The 16,350-nt window shown below is 43.9% G+C and overlaps 7 protein-coding genes across 7 annotated transcripts; 4 read left to right on the top strand and 3 right to left on the bottom strand.

The window, feature by feature from the left end:
• Nucleotides 1-262: 262 nt before the first annotated feature.
• PAAG_07576 (hypothetical protein) lies at nt 263-2,336 on the bottom strand (the record flags this gene model as incomplete). The annotated part of the gene is made up of 3 exons (XM_015846264.1): nt 263-1,222; nt 1,291-1,989; nt 2,052-2,336. 3 exons carry the CDS (start codon nt 2,334-2,336, stop codon nt 263-265), a joined length of 1,944 nt encoding a protein of 647 aa, XP_015700747.1.
• Nucleotides 2,337-3,094: 758 nt separating this feature from the next.
• On the top strand, nt 3,095-5,213 carry PAAG_07575 (vacuolar amino acid transporter 2; the record flags this gene model as incomplete). The annotated part of the gene is made up of 5 exons (XM_015846263.1): nt 3,095-3,997; nt 4,079-4,241; nt 4,368-4,572; nt 4,635-4,993; nt 5,164-5,213. 5 exons carry the CDS (start codon nt 3,095-3,097, stop codon nt 5,211-5,213), a joined length of 1,680 nt encoding a protein of 559 aa, XP_015700746.1.
• Nucleotides 5,214-6,850: 1,637 nt separating this feature from the next.
• Nucleotides 6,851-7,782, top strand: PAAG_12427 (hypothetical protein; the record flags this gene model as incomplete). Its single annotated transcript, XM_002790229.2, has 4 exons — nt 6,851-6,895; nt 6,930-7,152; nt 7,230-7,476; nt 7,533-7,782. 4 exons carry the CDS (start codon nt 6,851-6,853, stop codon nt 7,780-7,782), a joined length of 765 nt encoding a protein of 254 aa, XP_002790275.2.
• A 58-nt stretch (nt 7,783-7,840) lies between these two features.
• Nucleotides 7,841-8,847, top strand: PAAG_12426 (hypothetical protein; the record flags this gene model as incomplete). The annotated part of the gene is made up of 4 exons (XM_015847916.1): nt 7,841-8,109; nt 8,184-8,395; nt 8,476-8,665; nt 8,724-8,847. The coding sequence occupies 4 exons, from the start codon at nt 7,841-7,843 to the stop codon at nt 8,845-8,847; spliced, it is 795 nt and encodes a 264-aa protein (XP_015702455.1).
• Nucleotides 8,848-9,527: 680 nt separating this feature from the next.
• Nucleotides 9,528-10,041, top strand: PAAG_07573 (hypothetical protein; the record flags this gene model as incomplete). The annotated part of the gene is made up of 2 exons (XM_015846262.1): nt 9,528-9,661; nt 9,888-10,041. The coding sequence occupies 2 exons, from the start codon at nt 9,528-9,530 to the stop codon at nt 10,039-10,041; spliced, it is 288 nt and encodes a 95-aa protein (XP_015700745.1).
• Nucleotides 10,042-11,722: 1,681 nt separating this feature from the next.
• PAAG_07572 (RAD52 DNA repair protein RADC) lies at nt 11,723-13,850 on the bottom strand (the record flags this gene model as incomplete). Its single annotated transcript, XM_002790227.1, has 5 exons — nt 11,723-12,852; nt 12,903-13,104; nt 13,164-13,343; nt 13,400-13,486; nt 13,587-13,850. The coding sequence occupies 5 exons, from the start codon at nt 13,848-13,850 to the stop codon at nt 11,723-11,725; spliced, it is 1,863 nt and encodes a 620-aa protein (XP_002790273.1).
• A 1,542-nt stretch (nt 13,851-15,392) lies between these two features.
• Nucleotides 15,393-16,057, bottom strand: PAAG_07571 (hypothetical protein; the record flags this gene model as incomplete). Its single annotated transcript, XM_002790226.2, has 2 exons — nt 15,393-15,890; nt 16,019-16,057. The coding sequence occupies 2 exons, from the start codon at nt 16,055-16,057 to the stop codon at nt 15,393-15,395; spliced, it is 537 nt and encodes a 178-aa protein (XP_002790272.1).
• Nucleotides 16,058-16,350: the final 293 nt, after the last annotated feature.

The following is a 16,350-nucleotide window of genomic DNA, read 5'->3' as shown; positions in this document are numbered from 1 at the left end:
TCTGTAAAAAATGCTTCCATAGTCTATAGTAATATCTGTATCGAATTGCATCATTGCATCATAAACATCCGACAGAGGAAGAAATTTCGGAGTAATATGTTCCCCATATGAAATAGAGAAATGAATTTGGGGCAAGCTTGAGGGATGGTAAAAAGGAAGTAAAAGTAAATCTCAACTGGCCAAAATATATCTTCCTGTACAGTGAATGGGCAGGGGGGTAGTACAGACTTCCCCAACATAAATTATACTTCGCCGTTAATTGTCACAGCAACAGCATCTCAGAATCGCAGTATTCGCCACCACCTTCGTTCGTATTAAAAGTATAGATTGCGGGAGGGAGAATGGATTCCCCTGATATCAAGATCGGGGAGGACGAGTCGAGGATTTCCATGCCGCTATTGGATGGCGATGGTGGGGTTGGGTCTGAATTTTTAAGGGTTGCTGTATGTGGGTTGGAAAGGGGGCGTTGGCATGAAGTCGTGTTGAGAACCTCTTGCATGATAAGGTTGTCCTCGAGAACGGAGGGGTGGTAAGATTGAGGCTCTTCGTTTCTGGTGTTAGCGTTGTTGTCAAGGAGGTCATGATTGCGGTCGTCTCTGGTGAGGCTGGTGTGGGGTATGGTGGTGTGCAAAGCATGGATTTGGAATGGATCGGTGAAATAATCATCACTTTCGATATGGTCGTCATTGCCTTGGTCTGTGAGGAGTGTAACGTCACCGCCATCGCTATTTTCCGAGAAGCACCACTCTGTATCCGAGATGTGGGCAGCGTTGGAAGGATTTGTTAAATCTAGGTTGGTTGAAACTAAAGTCATTGCGGGCATGGTGCTTTTGGCTGTTTCCCGCAAGGAGGATTGAAGAGCAAATTCCGAGATGTTGCGACATACAGGTGTTGGGGGTAATGGAGAAAATTCTTCGCTATAACTTTGGGGGTGCGAAATAACATCATCTGGCGCTGTAATACTAGGTAGTTTACGGGATGCCTCGGGGTTGAGAAGGCGACGCTGCATTGATTTCCAGAGAAGGGATTGAAGGATAGGTCTGTTGTTTGTCGGACTTGGAGTACCATTACCTTTAATTTCAGGATCACAAGCTTTGCCTATGTCAACAGGATCGAGTATAGGGTGCTCTAGTTGGATTTCTCCAGCAGGAGAAGCATGGTCAAGCATTGCGGCTATACCTTTGGATATCATGGGGATGAAACGTGCTCGTTGGAATACACTCTTCATGCGTAAACTGTCAGTTAAATAGAAATCCAAGGTGGTGTTTTGTTTGGCAAAAGAGGACTCACGACATCATATCCGGGATTAAAGATAGTAGGTGCAAAATCTGCTAAACTGGGTCCGGATTTTTCAACAACCGTAGTAATATTAGATAGAATTCGTGGAGGGGTTTGACATAACAAGGTGCGGAACCCAGTATCAAGTAAAGTCATAAATAGTTGACTTGTAGACTTGCAGGTATGGTGAGGTTTTGTGTGCTTGGGAGTTACGACTGTACAATGGATACAAGAAGAGGTTTGCTGGCTCGAAAACGGAGAATCGTAATCCAGAGACATCCAGTCCTCGTCGGTACGGGCTGTTGTTTGGGATCCATCAATAGAAGAGTAGATATCATCCACCGTTGGGTCCGCCCAGACAGTGTCTACCAGGAAACCACACGGTGGGGGTGATATGAAAGTCAAATCTTCAAAACTACTGGATCTGGACACGTTTCCCAACCCGTCATCGTGGCCATTGCTCATAGATATTGATGAAAAGTTGAATGCGATCGCAATTTCCTGAAGGCAAAGTCGAGTCACTCCTGGAGGGGGTTCGATAGCTGCAGAACGTATTTCTAGACTGTACGGCATTCGTGGTGGTTTAGGCGACGGAATGTGCACCATTTTCTTCTGAAACTCAAAGACAAGGTTTAGTTGGCAAAATCCATCTTGAGAAATTGGTGTTTCCCCTTCCTGTGATAATCTAGAAAATTGAAGGGTGTGCCAAAGCTATTAAGAGGTTAGAAAGAAGAGGAATACAAAGGAAGGATGGGTCATTTTTGGCTCTTGACCTGTGATTTAATTAAAGAGATTTTTATCTCTTCCAATATCCGGCCAGGGGAGCTTCTAATTCCGTGCAAACTGTTTTCAATCCGAACAGAAATCTTCAACTCCAAGTTAGATTTTGAGGAGATCCAAACGTCCCCAGACTTGATAGACTCGAGCAAGTTTGAACGTTCTAATAATTCTGCTGACTCCGAGAGAGAAACTTCTGCCGATGTCACCACTCTAAGCTGGAGTTTCTTATCTTTATAGATATGCATCCTTGAGCCCAATTCAAGATGACTGTGCAACATATCGACAACAAATTTAGGGCTTGAAAGCGAATGGGACAACGAGGCCGTACATCAAGGGCAATGGGGAGAAAAGAGAAATTTGGCCCCGACAGTCTAGAAGTCCAAGTAACATTCCGGTATACTTCAAAAATAGGCAATGGAAACTGTGTATATAGCTTATCCAGGACGGAGAACTGTAGGGGAAAAAAGGGAGGGATGACGTTGACGTAAGGTTTGGTGTCGTGACCCCTCCAGCAAGAGCCGCACCGTCCAGGAACGCATTTGCAGTAATTAACTACTTTATAGAGAATAGACTGCTCCATGCGTTGTGAGAAACAGCCACCTGGTTAATTGTGATTCTTAGTCCGCGTCTTTGAAACCCCAAGCCAACGAAAGAAGAAAAGGGTTTCCTGATCGTCCAAGTAATTAGTTACCGTCGAAGTTTGGTCCATCCTTTAACTAACTGCCTTGGCCGATTGTGCTTGAAACAAGTATCGGTTCCAGGACGATATCAGTGTGTGGCACGGAAAAGACAAGGAAACATAGGAGCTTCCAAGGATTAGATCACACATCCTTTGGAAGCTCTGAGACGATCAGCAAAGGAGGAGATGAATGGGAGGATTAGGAGGAACAGTTTGCTACGCCATGGCTATCGTATTTCACGGTTTCAGCTCTAACTTGGCAACTCGTGAATATTTAGCACGTGATGTTAGTTCGTCATAACTTCAATTAGCCAAACCATCAAAACTCCTTAACCACAACAAGTTCCACACTTCGCTATGCCCAGAGGTGATAGATCTGCTGTTCGCAAGACCAAAGCAAATGAAGCGGATGGGGAGGAAGCTAGCTCCCTCCTTTCTTTCAACGATGACGACCCGTTAATGCACCCTATTCCTTCGCAATCATCTCCGCAGTCTCCGCTCTCCTCCAAACCCGATGCCTCCCCGATCTCAGTACGACCTTCCAATGGCCAGACACAAATCCCAAGAACTCCAAACCGAGTTCGATTTGTTTTAGACGATGATATGGAGGAGGAAGAGGACCGAAATGGTCATAATGGCCATCCATCTTCAGTGCTTGAGGAGGAGGATTATATGAATGCCAATGCGTCCCGATCACGAAGCAGTACCGGCCAACTTACCCCTCTGCTCACGGATTTCGAAGCGCCAACTGTCACTTTGGCTATTTCGGATGATTTCTTCCTTGAGAATCATTTGGAAAATATGCACCCTAAGAGCGGACTAAAGAACGCCTTTATGAATATGGCGAACAGCATAATTGGCGCGGGGATTATTGGACAGCCTTACGCATTCCGACAAGCGGGTTTACTAATAGGCTTTATACTTCTTTTCGGTCTTACCATCACCGTTGACTGGACTATCCGCCTTATTGTCATTAACTCGAAACTGAGCGGCGCGGATTCATTCCAAGCAACAGTAGAGTTTTGCTTTGGAAGACCTGGCTTAATAGCAATATCCATTGCACAATGGGCATTTGCATTCGGAGGCATGGTGGCATTCTGTATCATTATTGGAGATACAATTCCACATGTTTTCGCATCAACTTTTCCTAAACTGAAGGATATGCCCTTTTTGTGGCTTTTGACCGATCGGCGAGCCATCATTGTCCTATTTGTTTTGGGCGTTTCATATCCTTTATCTCTTTATCGGGATATCGCAAAGGTAAGTGCACTTCTTCCTCTTTTTTTTTTTTTTTTTTTTTTTTTTTTTTTTTTTTTTGACACTTGGCTAATTGTATAGCAGCTGGCAAAGGCATCGACCTTTGCACTGATCTCCATGGTTGTGATCGTGGTGACTGTGATTGTTGAAGGGATCCAGGTAGCCGACGATTTGAGAGGTGATCCATCACACCTCATTTTTATGCAGGGCAATGGTTTTTTCCAAGCCGTTGGTGTCATATCATTCGGTAAACTTAAATATATCTTCAAGACGTGGAACCGTATGCTAACCTATATATTTAGCTTTCGTTTGCCGTATGATAGGTTTCAAATCCCTCTACTTCTATACTCTTATAAACTAACATTCTCCCCAGATCACAACAGCCTCCTTATATATGGCTCTCTGAAAAAGCCCACCTTGGACCGGTTTGCACTCGTAACACACTTCTCGACGGGTGTCTCAATGATAATGTGCCTTGTTATGGCATTCGCAGGTTTTTTTACATTTGGAGATAAAACAAAAGGCAACATTTTGAATAATTTCCCATCTGATAATGCTATGGTAAACGCTGCAAGACTGTGAGTTCTTATCTAACCTGAGATAATATAATAAAAGAGTTTGTTGCTAATTAACTACCTAGCTGCTTTGGCTTGAACATGCTTGCTACGTTACCGCTGGAAGCGTTTGTCTGCCGTTCTGTAATGACGACCTTCTTTTTTCCTGACGAGCCTTACAATCCCGCCCGGCATGTTATTTTCACTTCATCGCTAGTTGCCACATCTGTGATCATATCTCTACTTACCTGCGACTTGGGCGCGGTGTTTGAACTCATCGGAGCTACAAGTGCATGTGCCTTGGCGTATATACTACCTCCGCTCTGCTACATTAAATTAAGTCGTGGCCATTGGAAGGAAAAAATTCCAGCGTACGCATGTATTCTATTCGGTGTTGTGGTCTTGTGTACCAGTCTTGTGCAAGTGATCATAAAGATTATTAAAGGTAGGTTTCCAACCTCCTACCTCCTGCCATAGGATTGCGCACTCTAACTCGTGGATTTTTTCAACTTACAGATGAAGGCGGAAAAAAAAAATGTTAAACCCACCTTTGTGTTGAGAATGATATTCTGGCTCGGATTTGGGTATGTAATGTTATTTTTTAATTTTTTTTAGAAACATGGAACCCAGTGATCATTGCACCTTGCCTCCAAGTGTTTCTGTGATTCTGGGTTGAGTCTAACTGTCCGACTATCAGTATATTTTTCATATCTATGTACAGTACAAATAGTTTTCATAATTCTACCGCACAGCTTATTTTTCTCGCAAGACGAGTGACTTCGAAAGGTGTGCATCTCAAGATTTTCTTTCCAAGATGGGTTCGACGTATATCACGGACACGAAACGTCCAAAGCTCTTACATGCGACGTTTTCTCAGTCCTTCTGCAAATATCTTCTCTCACTGATGGCACCCATAAATCTCCACAAAATGGCTAACAGAATTATTACCGAGCAGTTTTGCGAGACCGTCACGCTCGACTCTTGGCACAACTTGGTCTTCAGTCACTGGGGGAGTTCGCTGGACGTTACGCTGGCCGTCGTTTTTAATTTGCAAGGCCCTTTTCAGAAATTCTCAACGTGTTGTTCGAGAATATGAGTCGCTCTGAATGTTTGCTCCGTGAAAATCTTCCTGATCTGCTTTGAACCCTTTCCCTCTTAACTTTGGAGATATACCTCAAGTTTGCCTTGTGCCTTTACCATATATGCATGATCAGTCTAGATACCCTATGGTACTGTTGCTATTTACAGTGCAATGTTCAAACATGTTGCCGAGATTTGGAGTTTATGGTGCCTGCCGACATTAGCATGCTCCTATTTTTAATGTAAGATACCCTTTTTGCCGTACATTCTCCTGCGGCAATGTTGTACCCGCAAATCGCTTCCGAAAAGTAAAGTACTTTTTGGTAACTCCTCTCACGACCAGGTGCATTGGGTATAGTTAGTAAAAAAAACCCTTGGGAATTCTTCGCTGAATTCCGTGCCCCTCAGGGTCATAATTTCTATAGTGATGCATCCGTACAACATATATCAAGCATAACTACGCAATCATATCCTCTGAGTTACTCTTTACCGGAATATGTTCCGTTAAGTCATGGAAATTCAAATGATGGCTGCATGAAGTTATCCTGCAGCTTTATGAGTATAACTGCACATATTGCTCATACAAAGAAACGCTCAGTTTTATCTGTCATCTGGAGAAATAGTCAGATAACAGGTTCATGATAGTTTGTTTCATTAACTTTAATCAAAGCATCTTGCATTGATTTGGTTTTGTGGATATTTACTCTCTGTGTGGATTTTCTGTTTCATATTTTGACCCCTTTTGTTGAAATCAATCTACTTTTCTCCTTTTTTAGGATTGATGTCATTGCAGCATGGAACAACCGGGATGGGGCTTCTTCCTGTTGCTTAATATTTATCCTGGTTGCTGAGGTACAGTCTGTCATGTTATTATTGTTGAAAATTCTCCTAAGTCTCAGCAACCGCATCAAGCTTGTTTTGTTCATCATAATCTGCAGAGAATATCATCGAGTGCAAACTTCTTTTCTTTTGCTGAAAGTTACAATCATCCACCATCGCCTCTAGCCTTTCCAACCTTCTACAGCAGTTGGCTTCTAAACACGACTTTGTCTCAATTTATGTTGATTTCGTCAAAATAAGCGGAAAGCTAACCCGTTGGGACCTGTCATTATCTCTCTACAGATTCCGTCTTCGAAGGATAGGTTTCAGTACGTGTTCCCTTGATATCCTTCAAGGAATCAATCCCGTTTTACGCGAACTGGCTCTAACCAACACCAAAGTTATGGATGAAGATGAGGGGCAGAAGCGTATGCAAGAGCTCCAAATGGTATATCACATTCACTCACCTAAATATTTTTCAGTTTAGCTTTGCGATTGGCTATCTACCTATACTTACACCAAATATAACCATCAAGGCCGATCTGGGCACTGCACGGCGTGAATACATCTCAACCATTGATGCCCCCAACAAGTTCCGCCATGTTGGACTGGACCAAATTGAAGCAATTTCGGCAATTAATGTGAAAGGTTCTGAAGTTCACCGGATGACCAAGGAGAAAAAAGATCTGCTGAATGCCTGGAACAGTACGTCATCAATTTTTTTTTTTTTTTTTTTTTTTTTTTTTGCCCTTTCCTATGTTTCAGCTGATTCTAATGCACAGATGCCCACCAAATAATCGGCGGAGATGTGGAGTTAGAAGACTTGGGTGACATGATGTCCGGACAGAGCCATCGTGTCCAACTCTGCGACACGATTATAGCAAAAGGCGACCAGAAATATATTCAAACTCCCAATTACCTTCCAAAGGACGATGTAAAGAGTAAACAATCCGCTAGAGTTTCCAAAGAAGGCGGTCGAGGAGTTGTCACCGGAACCCGTGGCCGCAGCAAATTTCCAAAGCCACCACTGTGAATATACTCTCAGTCCCCTGAATTCTGTTTCTGTATAGTCACTTATATATTAGTGCCACCCACCCTGCATTTTTACCACTTAAATTTGGTGCTGTCGGTAGTAATGTCGCCGAAAGTTCCCTAAACCGGCGCCGATACTTAGACCCTACGCTACGCCATGACGGAGATGAAAACACTCCCGTAAAGAAGGACAACTTTGAGAACGTCGCTGCTAATCCACCATTCACCAAGGTTGATAGAAATTCTCATGCACGGAACCGTGCTACGGCTGTCAGAAATAGACGAGTGGTTGATCCAGAGTAAGTTGGAAGATTGTTTACCATAACTGACTCCAGTATACTACAAGTCCCAACTTTAAGCGATGCTTGCCGGTCCATCGGACTTCATGGCAATGGCGAAAGCACATAACATTGCTGGATGTTCAGGTATCCCCAAGGACTCCCAAAATGCCGCAACCCAATATGTGGCCTTAGCAGTTCACCCAAAACACGACATCACCAAGGAAGGAATTCCTAATCAGGAACGAGTTACTATTAAAGGAGAAATGGTCTTGGAAGGAATATCTAAACCTCCAGCAAATACAGATGTCGGGGCTGCGATGGCGGAGGATCCGCATGAAAAGCTCGTATGGTATTTGAGCAGCCCTCTAAGTCAATAGCAGCACACCTTTGCGCTATTCATGTATTTAGACTTCCCTCCGGCAGCATTGGAAGTGAGTCGGCCAACTTAGGCGAACTAAAGGTAGATAAAGGGTTTAGATCAAGTCTTCCCAGACCATGCCTCACCCCAGACCAGTCAACACTGCTCGTAGATCTGGTACGCAAAGGTCAACCCATATCCGGTCCAGGATCTCCGCTACATACTCGAATTAGTGATTCGGGAAATATACTGGCTCTTGAAGCATCTTTTCTGGATAGTACGCCTCCAGCTATATCAGCATTCGTGTGCCACAAGTGCCAGCTAGCGCAACTAGCTAAGGCTAAGGCAAAATCGTAGACGACAGAACCAACAATGTTGCTATGGAGAATACATTCGACCTCCTTATCGATAGGCTACGAAAGGAACTGGATCATGTCAATCAAATCATTGAGGACGGTTCCAAACCTGTTGAGTCAACTGGTATAGGAATATATCTGCTAGGTCGCAGACAGGAACTGGAAAAGGAGATGGCAGAAGTTATCGAGATGTAGACCGATATTGTGACCCCCCTCACCACACTTAGCTTGGGGGATACTCACTCTCAGTGGCCCGAGGAGGAAGCATCTAAAGGAGTACGGCTCGATTCTGGCGTGCCCAAGAGATGGTGATGGTGCCGGAAGCGCCGACGCCTCCCGGGGATCGAAAACAGGAAACTCCCCTCTCTCCTAACTTCGGCTGTTAGAATTTATCATCGGAACCCCCAACAAATGTACCCAACAGGCCTCATTCTTTACGAGTCACATGCCTCCCATTCATACACCCTTCTCTAATCACCACTTCAGCGTATGATATTATAGGCAACCATTTCTACCAGGGAGATGTTCCCCTAACAATGAGTCAAATATAGCAACCGCAAAGATGATAAGTGGTGGTGGCAGCATTCGTTTCCCTTCCCTGCCTTCAACGATTCTGTTATAGAGGAACCAGTGTCTGTCCCACAGGCCGTAGTCCCAGCTAATCAGAACATCTCACCTCATCGATTTCGCTACGCTTCATATCTTTGATAATCCGATAACATGTCAATATATGAAACACGCTCCTAGTCTGCCCAAGATTTCCCATGATCAGTGGAATATACATGCATCTCCACAAAAAAACATTGCTTCTTCTGCTGCGACACAGCAATATTCTAAGGTTTTGCATCATTCCCTTGAGCATGGTAGTCCTCCAAACTGTCCCATCAATAATGCCACCGTAAACTGCGTGGTAGCATCAACTCAATTCCAAAATGGTGTACAGAGCCTTCACCCCCCTTTTCTCGCAATGTCAGTAGTCCCACAGCAACCCAGCGAAGAGCCCAATCGTGTGGAACTGGGGTCAAAGCATAATTTCCAACATCAGCTGCAACGATGCAGTATTCTGGAGCACTATTTAAACTCCAGGAAGAACAAATTACATCTCAGTCTCCCAGCACCCCAGCTCCGCAGAATCTCTTTAGCGTGCCGGATAAGCCCACTCCATCGTCATTAGTTCCAAACTTCCAGTATCTACGGCGACTCTAAAATGCTCTGGGGCCTTACCCAATGCCAGTATCCAAGTAATGAAGCCTCAGCTCCCAACTGGACAGGAAAACTGCAACAATCCCTACACGGCGGGAGCCACACATAAGGGTTCCGACATAAAATTTATTTGCCACGAGGTGATGGTTTGCAGGCCTCCAAGTGGGCTACGCCAGAAGGAACACCCACGTTGCCTAGTCATAAATGTAGGAGACACGAAATACCACGACCGGATATGTTTGCGAAGGAAATGGCGAAGTATGGTGTTAAAGAATCCAAACACACGACGGAATCCAACCCCAGCAGTAGTCCGCCAAAGCCCAAGGACTTGTCCGGCCTTACGCCCTCAAAGTGGGCGAGCTAAATGAACTCCAGTTCCTTCTTCCTGCGGTAATAAATGGTTCGAAAATGCGAGCTTTGATGGTAGGCCTAGGAATGCTTCCTTACCGCGAGTTGTCACCATTACTTTTGTATATCGGAGCAGCGGGTGGTTTTGTGGGAAAGCACTTGCGAAATTGACAAAAGTGTGTCAATTTCACATTTCTCCCTATGGGTTTTCTCTTCCTTTCCTCTTTCCAACGTCTGTGACTTTGCATTCCAGAGGATGTCTGTTTTGCTCGATCAAGCCCCTTTCTCACCACCCATCCCCCAATCCCCCCAAAAATGGAAAAAGAAAAAGAAAGGTAGCCTGAATTCCATTCCACACGCTGCAGGTTGCAACCTGCTCGACCTTTCCTTGGTGTATTTCATTACTCAGGTGACATAATACAGTATCCCCGTGGCCGCTCTTTGCATATCTTGGGTATAAAGCATTGCTCTGGTAAGTGTTATCGGCCTTCTTAAAAATACTTGAGCATTTATTTCTTGAGAATCCAATTCATGCACGAAGCATAATTCCGATCAGTTCCCTAGCATTCCCGCAAAACGTCATGTTTCACTAAACTTTGCGAGTTTTCAGTTTTCCGAATTTATGCTAAAATGGCTTAAATAGCAAACAGGTTTGCTTGCTAGCCTAAATAAATTACTTAGAGTATAGATTATAAAAGTTATATAATATATATAATAATAATAATAATAATAATAATAATAATGAATATTTAAAATAAATATATTTATATCCCTATAGTTATCCCGATCTAACAGTACATATTATTATTTATATTACCAAGGTAATTTAATTAACATCTTAGCAGGTACAGAATTAGAATCTCGGACAGAATGTCAATATCGGGGAATCGTAATGATTTTATCGGAGAGTATTTGCACTCGAAAGGGCTAAGATGAATATTAAATAATCGGACATAGTACGATAAGGTTGTATGTCTAAATAAATATCTAATTAAATTTCGCTACAAATTATATAATAAAATAAAAAAAATAAATATATAGGAGGTAATTTATTAAATTTCCTTGTAATTTACCCCATTTGCATATAAAACATTACTGTTTTAAGGAGCTCAAATGAACTCAACGATATCTTGACCTATTCAGGGTATAGCGCTCATTAAAGGAGGGAGAGATAAGGTTTAGTTGGGTCAATAGATGTTGGTTAGGAATGGGAGCTCCAAAATCAAAATACGTAAAACCGTACAATGTGTTTAACTATTCGTCAGGAATGTAAGCACGAACTATATATAAATATATGAACAATGAAAATATTGAAACAACTGCGACCACTCTCCTTGTAGGTCCAAGTCTCCCAAAGATTGGCAATGAAAAGAGAAACAGAAAACGGGAAGGAACACGATTGGTGACAAAAGGGGGAAAAATAGAAGCTATGTTCCATTTTGCTAATACCAAACCATAATATATATAAGATCCCATCCTATACTCCGCCTTGCCCAGTATTTCCTTTTACTGAAGAACGAAAATGTTGGCCAGGGGTGAAACAGACAAATGTCTCGTAATGCGTACAATAAAAATGAGTGAGGCAAAATTGCGCAAGTATGTATTTAATACTCGTAAGGCCTGCGGAAAGGAAACATCGTTCGGCTTGGATGAATGATTCGTAGATATTCATGTTATTGTTGCGGTTGTTGCCGTTATTAGGCAGTGGTGGAATTGGAAACATTGTTTCCGTCGCCGACTTTGGATTTTTTCATTAGATCATTACATCCTTCGCTGCCTCCAACGTTCGTTAGATCAGTGAGAGGTGGCCTCTTTCCATTTATGTTTTGAGCCTGGGAGGGATTCATTGAGGGATTTGCTGCAGGTGAAAGACCGGCAGCGGCACTTCTTGTCATAACTTTTCGTATTGGTGGTAGATACGAACTCGTCGTCGTAGGTCCCCTAACTGTTGGGGGAACGAATCTGTTACCGTTACCACCAATAGGGCCGGGGGTTGGTCCACGTTTTGTCAAGTCATGGCCATTGTTGTTTGCTCCATGAGAAGTTTGAGCTTGGCTAGCTGACGGAACAGTTTTGCCACCAGCATCTGTAAACTGTAGAGAGTTGATGCCAACTGCGGCGCGCAAAACCGGAGCTGAGGTATTGTGATTAATTCCCGCCGTCTTTCGTATGGAGGGGCTGTCGAAATGTGGATCAAAAGCTGGAGCTGACTTGATTGCAGCGTACGGGTTAACCCTTAACTCGTCAGCTGCACGAGCAGAGTAGAACCCGCCAGCTGGATCCTGAGGGCGTTTGTCTTCAGGAATCTGAGAGGCAAAAGGCGATGGGGATGATGCTTTGGTTGGGGAAGCGTTTCCGTTATCCTTCGGGCCACCGTCGGATTCCTCTTTTAGTTGATCGCTTGGGAGAGGGAGGGGAAGATTTGGAGTGCGATTTGGTTGTTGAGAGGGTATAGGTATAGCATCTTTTCGTGGAAATGATTGAAGCCCTGGGCCAGAAGGTGTTCTGAAATTTGATTGAGGATAATGATTTGTAGAAGTCTGAGGGAGGGAGGGTCTATTTAATCGCTCTCCAGGAATGGGAGGGAGATCTGGTTGTGCGGCGGAAGCAGAGCCAGCTGCCCATGATCTATCTTGCTTTGAGGGCGTGACGGTTTGATTGGAAGGTCTTGTTATGTTTTCTGGAATATTCTTCCGGGACTCATGCGAAATCGCAGGAATTTGTTGTGGATTCCGTTGAAATTGCTCAGCTTGTTCTGGATCTGTTGACACTTCATCGGGATGAACACTGTGCGATTCTCCAAAATCCGCCTCGTCAAACAAATCACCTGTTTAGGATTAGGATAATAGATCAGTGCCAAGTTGACATGAGACTTACTTCCAAATTCACACTCCAGCTCTAATGGAAGTGTCTCATCTACTTTAACACTAGGGGGATCAGGTAATCGAGGTGGAAGTTCAGCACCCGCTGTGAGTGACTGATCGGAAGCACCAGTGGTGGTAGGATTGATAGGATTGGTCTCCTTTTTAACGACAGTGTGGTCTGCGTGACGATGTAAATCTCCTACATCCCATTTTGACTAGAGATAATTCAGTACTTGGCTAGGAAGCTGGGGGAAAAAATAACCTTGCAACTGACAGGAACAGCCTTCACTTTCGTAATCCGGCTTAAGTATTCCTTATCATAGACACAATTCCCGAGAACATTGCCAAAGGTCCTTAACGCCCGTTTCAAACCATCTGTTGTCCCTTCTTTCTTTGCTTTCTCAAACGCTAGTGCTTTCGATTTCGAGTTCTCACAGTGTCCGTATCCAATATCCTTGTGTCCAATATTAGTACGTAGTGGCGGACCACAACCCATTAAAAAAAACAAACCTCATGAAATGTCCCATCCTTCAGCGTCACTCTCACAATCACAGACAATCCCAAGCTAATTTTTGCCGTATTCGGGTTCTCATCGACCTGGTGAAATGAATATACAGAATCAGCAACCTAGTGGTTCGTGTACCTATGCCTCAAACTCCCTCAACACTTATCCGTCGGCATCCCAAAATCAACTCACAAAATCAATTTGAATATTTTGGATGGAGCTAGACCACCCATTAAAGCCAAAAACTTCGTTCGCAAGATTGATGCACTTCTCCGCAGCTAGATAATGCACCTTCTGTCCGCCGGGGCCCTGTCTGGAAGAGATATATTCGGGGCCTAATCGTTTATCGAGACGAATTTGCAGCGTGGAAATTTGTTGAGCAGTGTATTGGTTTAACCGATGTTCAGGAGCTTCGAAAGGATTCGTTGTGATGTTCCCGACAGTTGATGGATACATTTTGGAAGGGCCAGGCCGATGTTGGTCACCTACGCTTCAAATTCCGATGTAGTGTAAATAATTGGATTCAACAAAAGCTACTTCAAACGTAGGTGGATATCATGAGGCTTACGCTGGCATGTCCGTGATTCAACCCTAAACACATAAGCCACCTGGTACTCTGCCTAGTCCAAAAAATGTGGGATGTTCCTAGGTAATGGGGAAGATGTTATAGGCGAGGTTGGTTAAGCAGGTTGGTTTGACGGCCCCGGTTTGGGAGACGCGTTCGACGCGTCTGTTGCGCTGAAACGGTGCCCTGTTCACGTGATATCAGAATCGTCCCTATGGCAGGGCCCCGGTATACCACTCTTGTTCCAACGACCAATGCTTGTTTTGTTTTATTTAAAGCTTCATTTTACATTCCGTCATACTCTCGCTGCTGCTAATCGGGTCATGATTCATCTCCATTGCTATCAGACAGACTGTGAAAATGCTTGTTTTGAGCTAAGCTGACTGACACTTTCTACTCTGAATCACCGCCTTTAACAATCCTTCAAAACCCCCAAAAGAAATACGACCCGGTTAATCTATAAATTCCCTCTCAAAATACAAGAGCATGGTTGTTATTCAGTATCTAACAAATAAATGACTTCAAACTTCTTTCGGCAGCACGATCACCTCATGAGCTTGATGGGACCCTCCAATCGCTGGGTAGATTCATTCTAACTCAAGACTATGTTACAATGATGCTGAAAACGTAAAGCAACCTATTCTAACGTCAGTGGAGAGTAAATTTCAATGAATTCAACTCTACTCAGCTGTTTTCACATGTCCGGTCTTTGCCAGAAGTCATTTCCTGAGACATGGCGCGTGCATCAACGACATGGATGGTCGCGCGTGCGGTACATACTCGAAACCGGCCAGACAGCTACCTCGAATGGTAAACCTGAAATGCACTGAGGAACTTGAAGTGCTAGAGGAATTATTGAGCATGGGTGTGTTTCCATTTGGCTGTTCGGAGATGAGCTGGCAAAGATCCAATGTTGACTAAAACTTCATTGTATTTATTTCTCATCATTCAATATTAGATCCTGTGAGGTGACCTATGCTTAAAATGGTGTTTGAATATCCATGGATGAACAATATTGGACAATTTGGACTCCCTAGGTGATAGATATGGGTAGAGTTGATAAGGTGTATAAAGGAAGCGAGAGAGTTCATAAAAGACAGGGAGCAGCATAGAGCGCTCCCACTGCTTCCCAACACTGCAATTGTGGACGTATAATTGGCAAGCCGCCTCAAAAATCTCGCTTTTGCAGCTAGAGATTTAAAGACTTGTCAAATCATCAATGGAGGGGGATTTTCTAGCTCCTTCTTAGTCGTTATGCCAGATCCGTTACTCTCAGTTCTCCTTAAACGTGTAGACCTTCTCAGGCCGACCAAGCAACAAGGAAAAGATAAGGAAATTAAATCACAACGGAGTTGTTTTTTTTTTTTTAAATAATAATAATAATAATAATAAATAATTAAATAAAAAAGAAAGGAAAGAAGGAAGAAAAGCACCTATTTCACGATCAAGTTCGCACTAGGAATTAGCCCAAGTTCCTTCAACGTCTCCCCAAACGATTCCTCATTGTACACCTTCCAAGGGAAGTTCTGCGTAAAACTTTGAACTTCCATGTCACCCTCCTGAGACAGTGCAGCCGCCACCTCGAACAAAGTCGTGTCAACAGGGAACGTCTTGATAACATTTCCCTTCGGCGTCTGTAATCGTAGTCTACATTCTGTATACGCCGAAGCCGGTTTCGACGTCGCGGGAACAAGCGGGGTTGTAACCGCAGCTGCTGGTGGCGGCGTCCTACCTTCCCGCTCAGCTTTTTCTCTCGCAGCACGCTGCCGTCTTTCCTCCTTATCGGCTTCGATCTTTGCGATTGCACGCATCCTGGCTTCTATTTCATTTTGTCTTTCCCGTCGTTTTTCTGCTGCTTCTTTCAAACGCTCTTTCTTCTGGAGTTCCTCCTTGATATCTTGCGTTTCCTTTGTGGATTTTTTGCGTATTTCCTATAATTCCTTGTTAAGAAGTATCCCCGCGATACACAGCGGGGAAGTCCAACAAATATCCGTTAGTGAAGAGGGCTTCCGCCATAGTTGAATCAGATTTATGCCATTTGTCTTATTACAGCACTAACCTCATTTCTCTTGTGATTAATCTTATCCTGCTCCGACATTTGCGCCCGCTTTTGCAGCTAACTTCTCCCTCAATTCTGACAATTTGGGCCCTTTTCTCCTCCTCCGTCAACGGGGCGATTTTCCTCCGTCGATTCCGAAAAGTCAACATTGCTCCGTCTTCGATGCGTGGAAATTCAGCTTGGGCCTGGCTGCGAAACTTCTTTCCCACACTTCGTTGCAGACAAGGGCTTCTTTGCTTCTCTCGCCTGGTTTTAGGGGCAGGGGGTTCGTCTGGGTTCATGGGTTACGTCTTTCTTCGAGGAGGATGGGAAGCTTTGGATTTTCATCGAGA

Source organism: Paracoccidioides lutzii, assembly GCF_000150705.2.
Source record: "Paracoccidioides lutzii Pb01 unplaced genomic scaffold supercont2.26, whole genome shotgun sequence".
Lineage (NCBI taxonomy): Eukaryota > Fungi > Ascomycota > Eurotiomycetes > Onygenales > Ajellomycetaceae > Paracoccidioides > Paracoccidioides lutzii.
The sequence above is the reverse complement of the archived record's forward strand: the minus strand, read 5'-3'. Positions and strand labels throughout refer to the sequence as shown.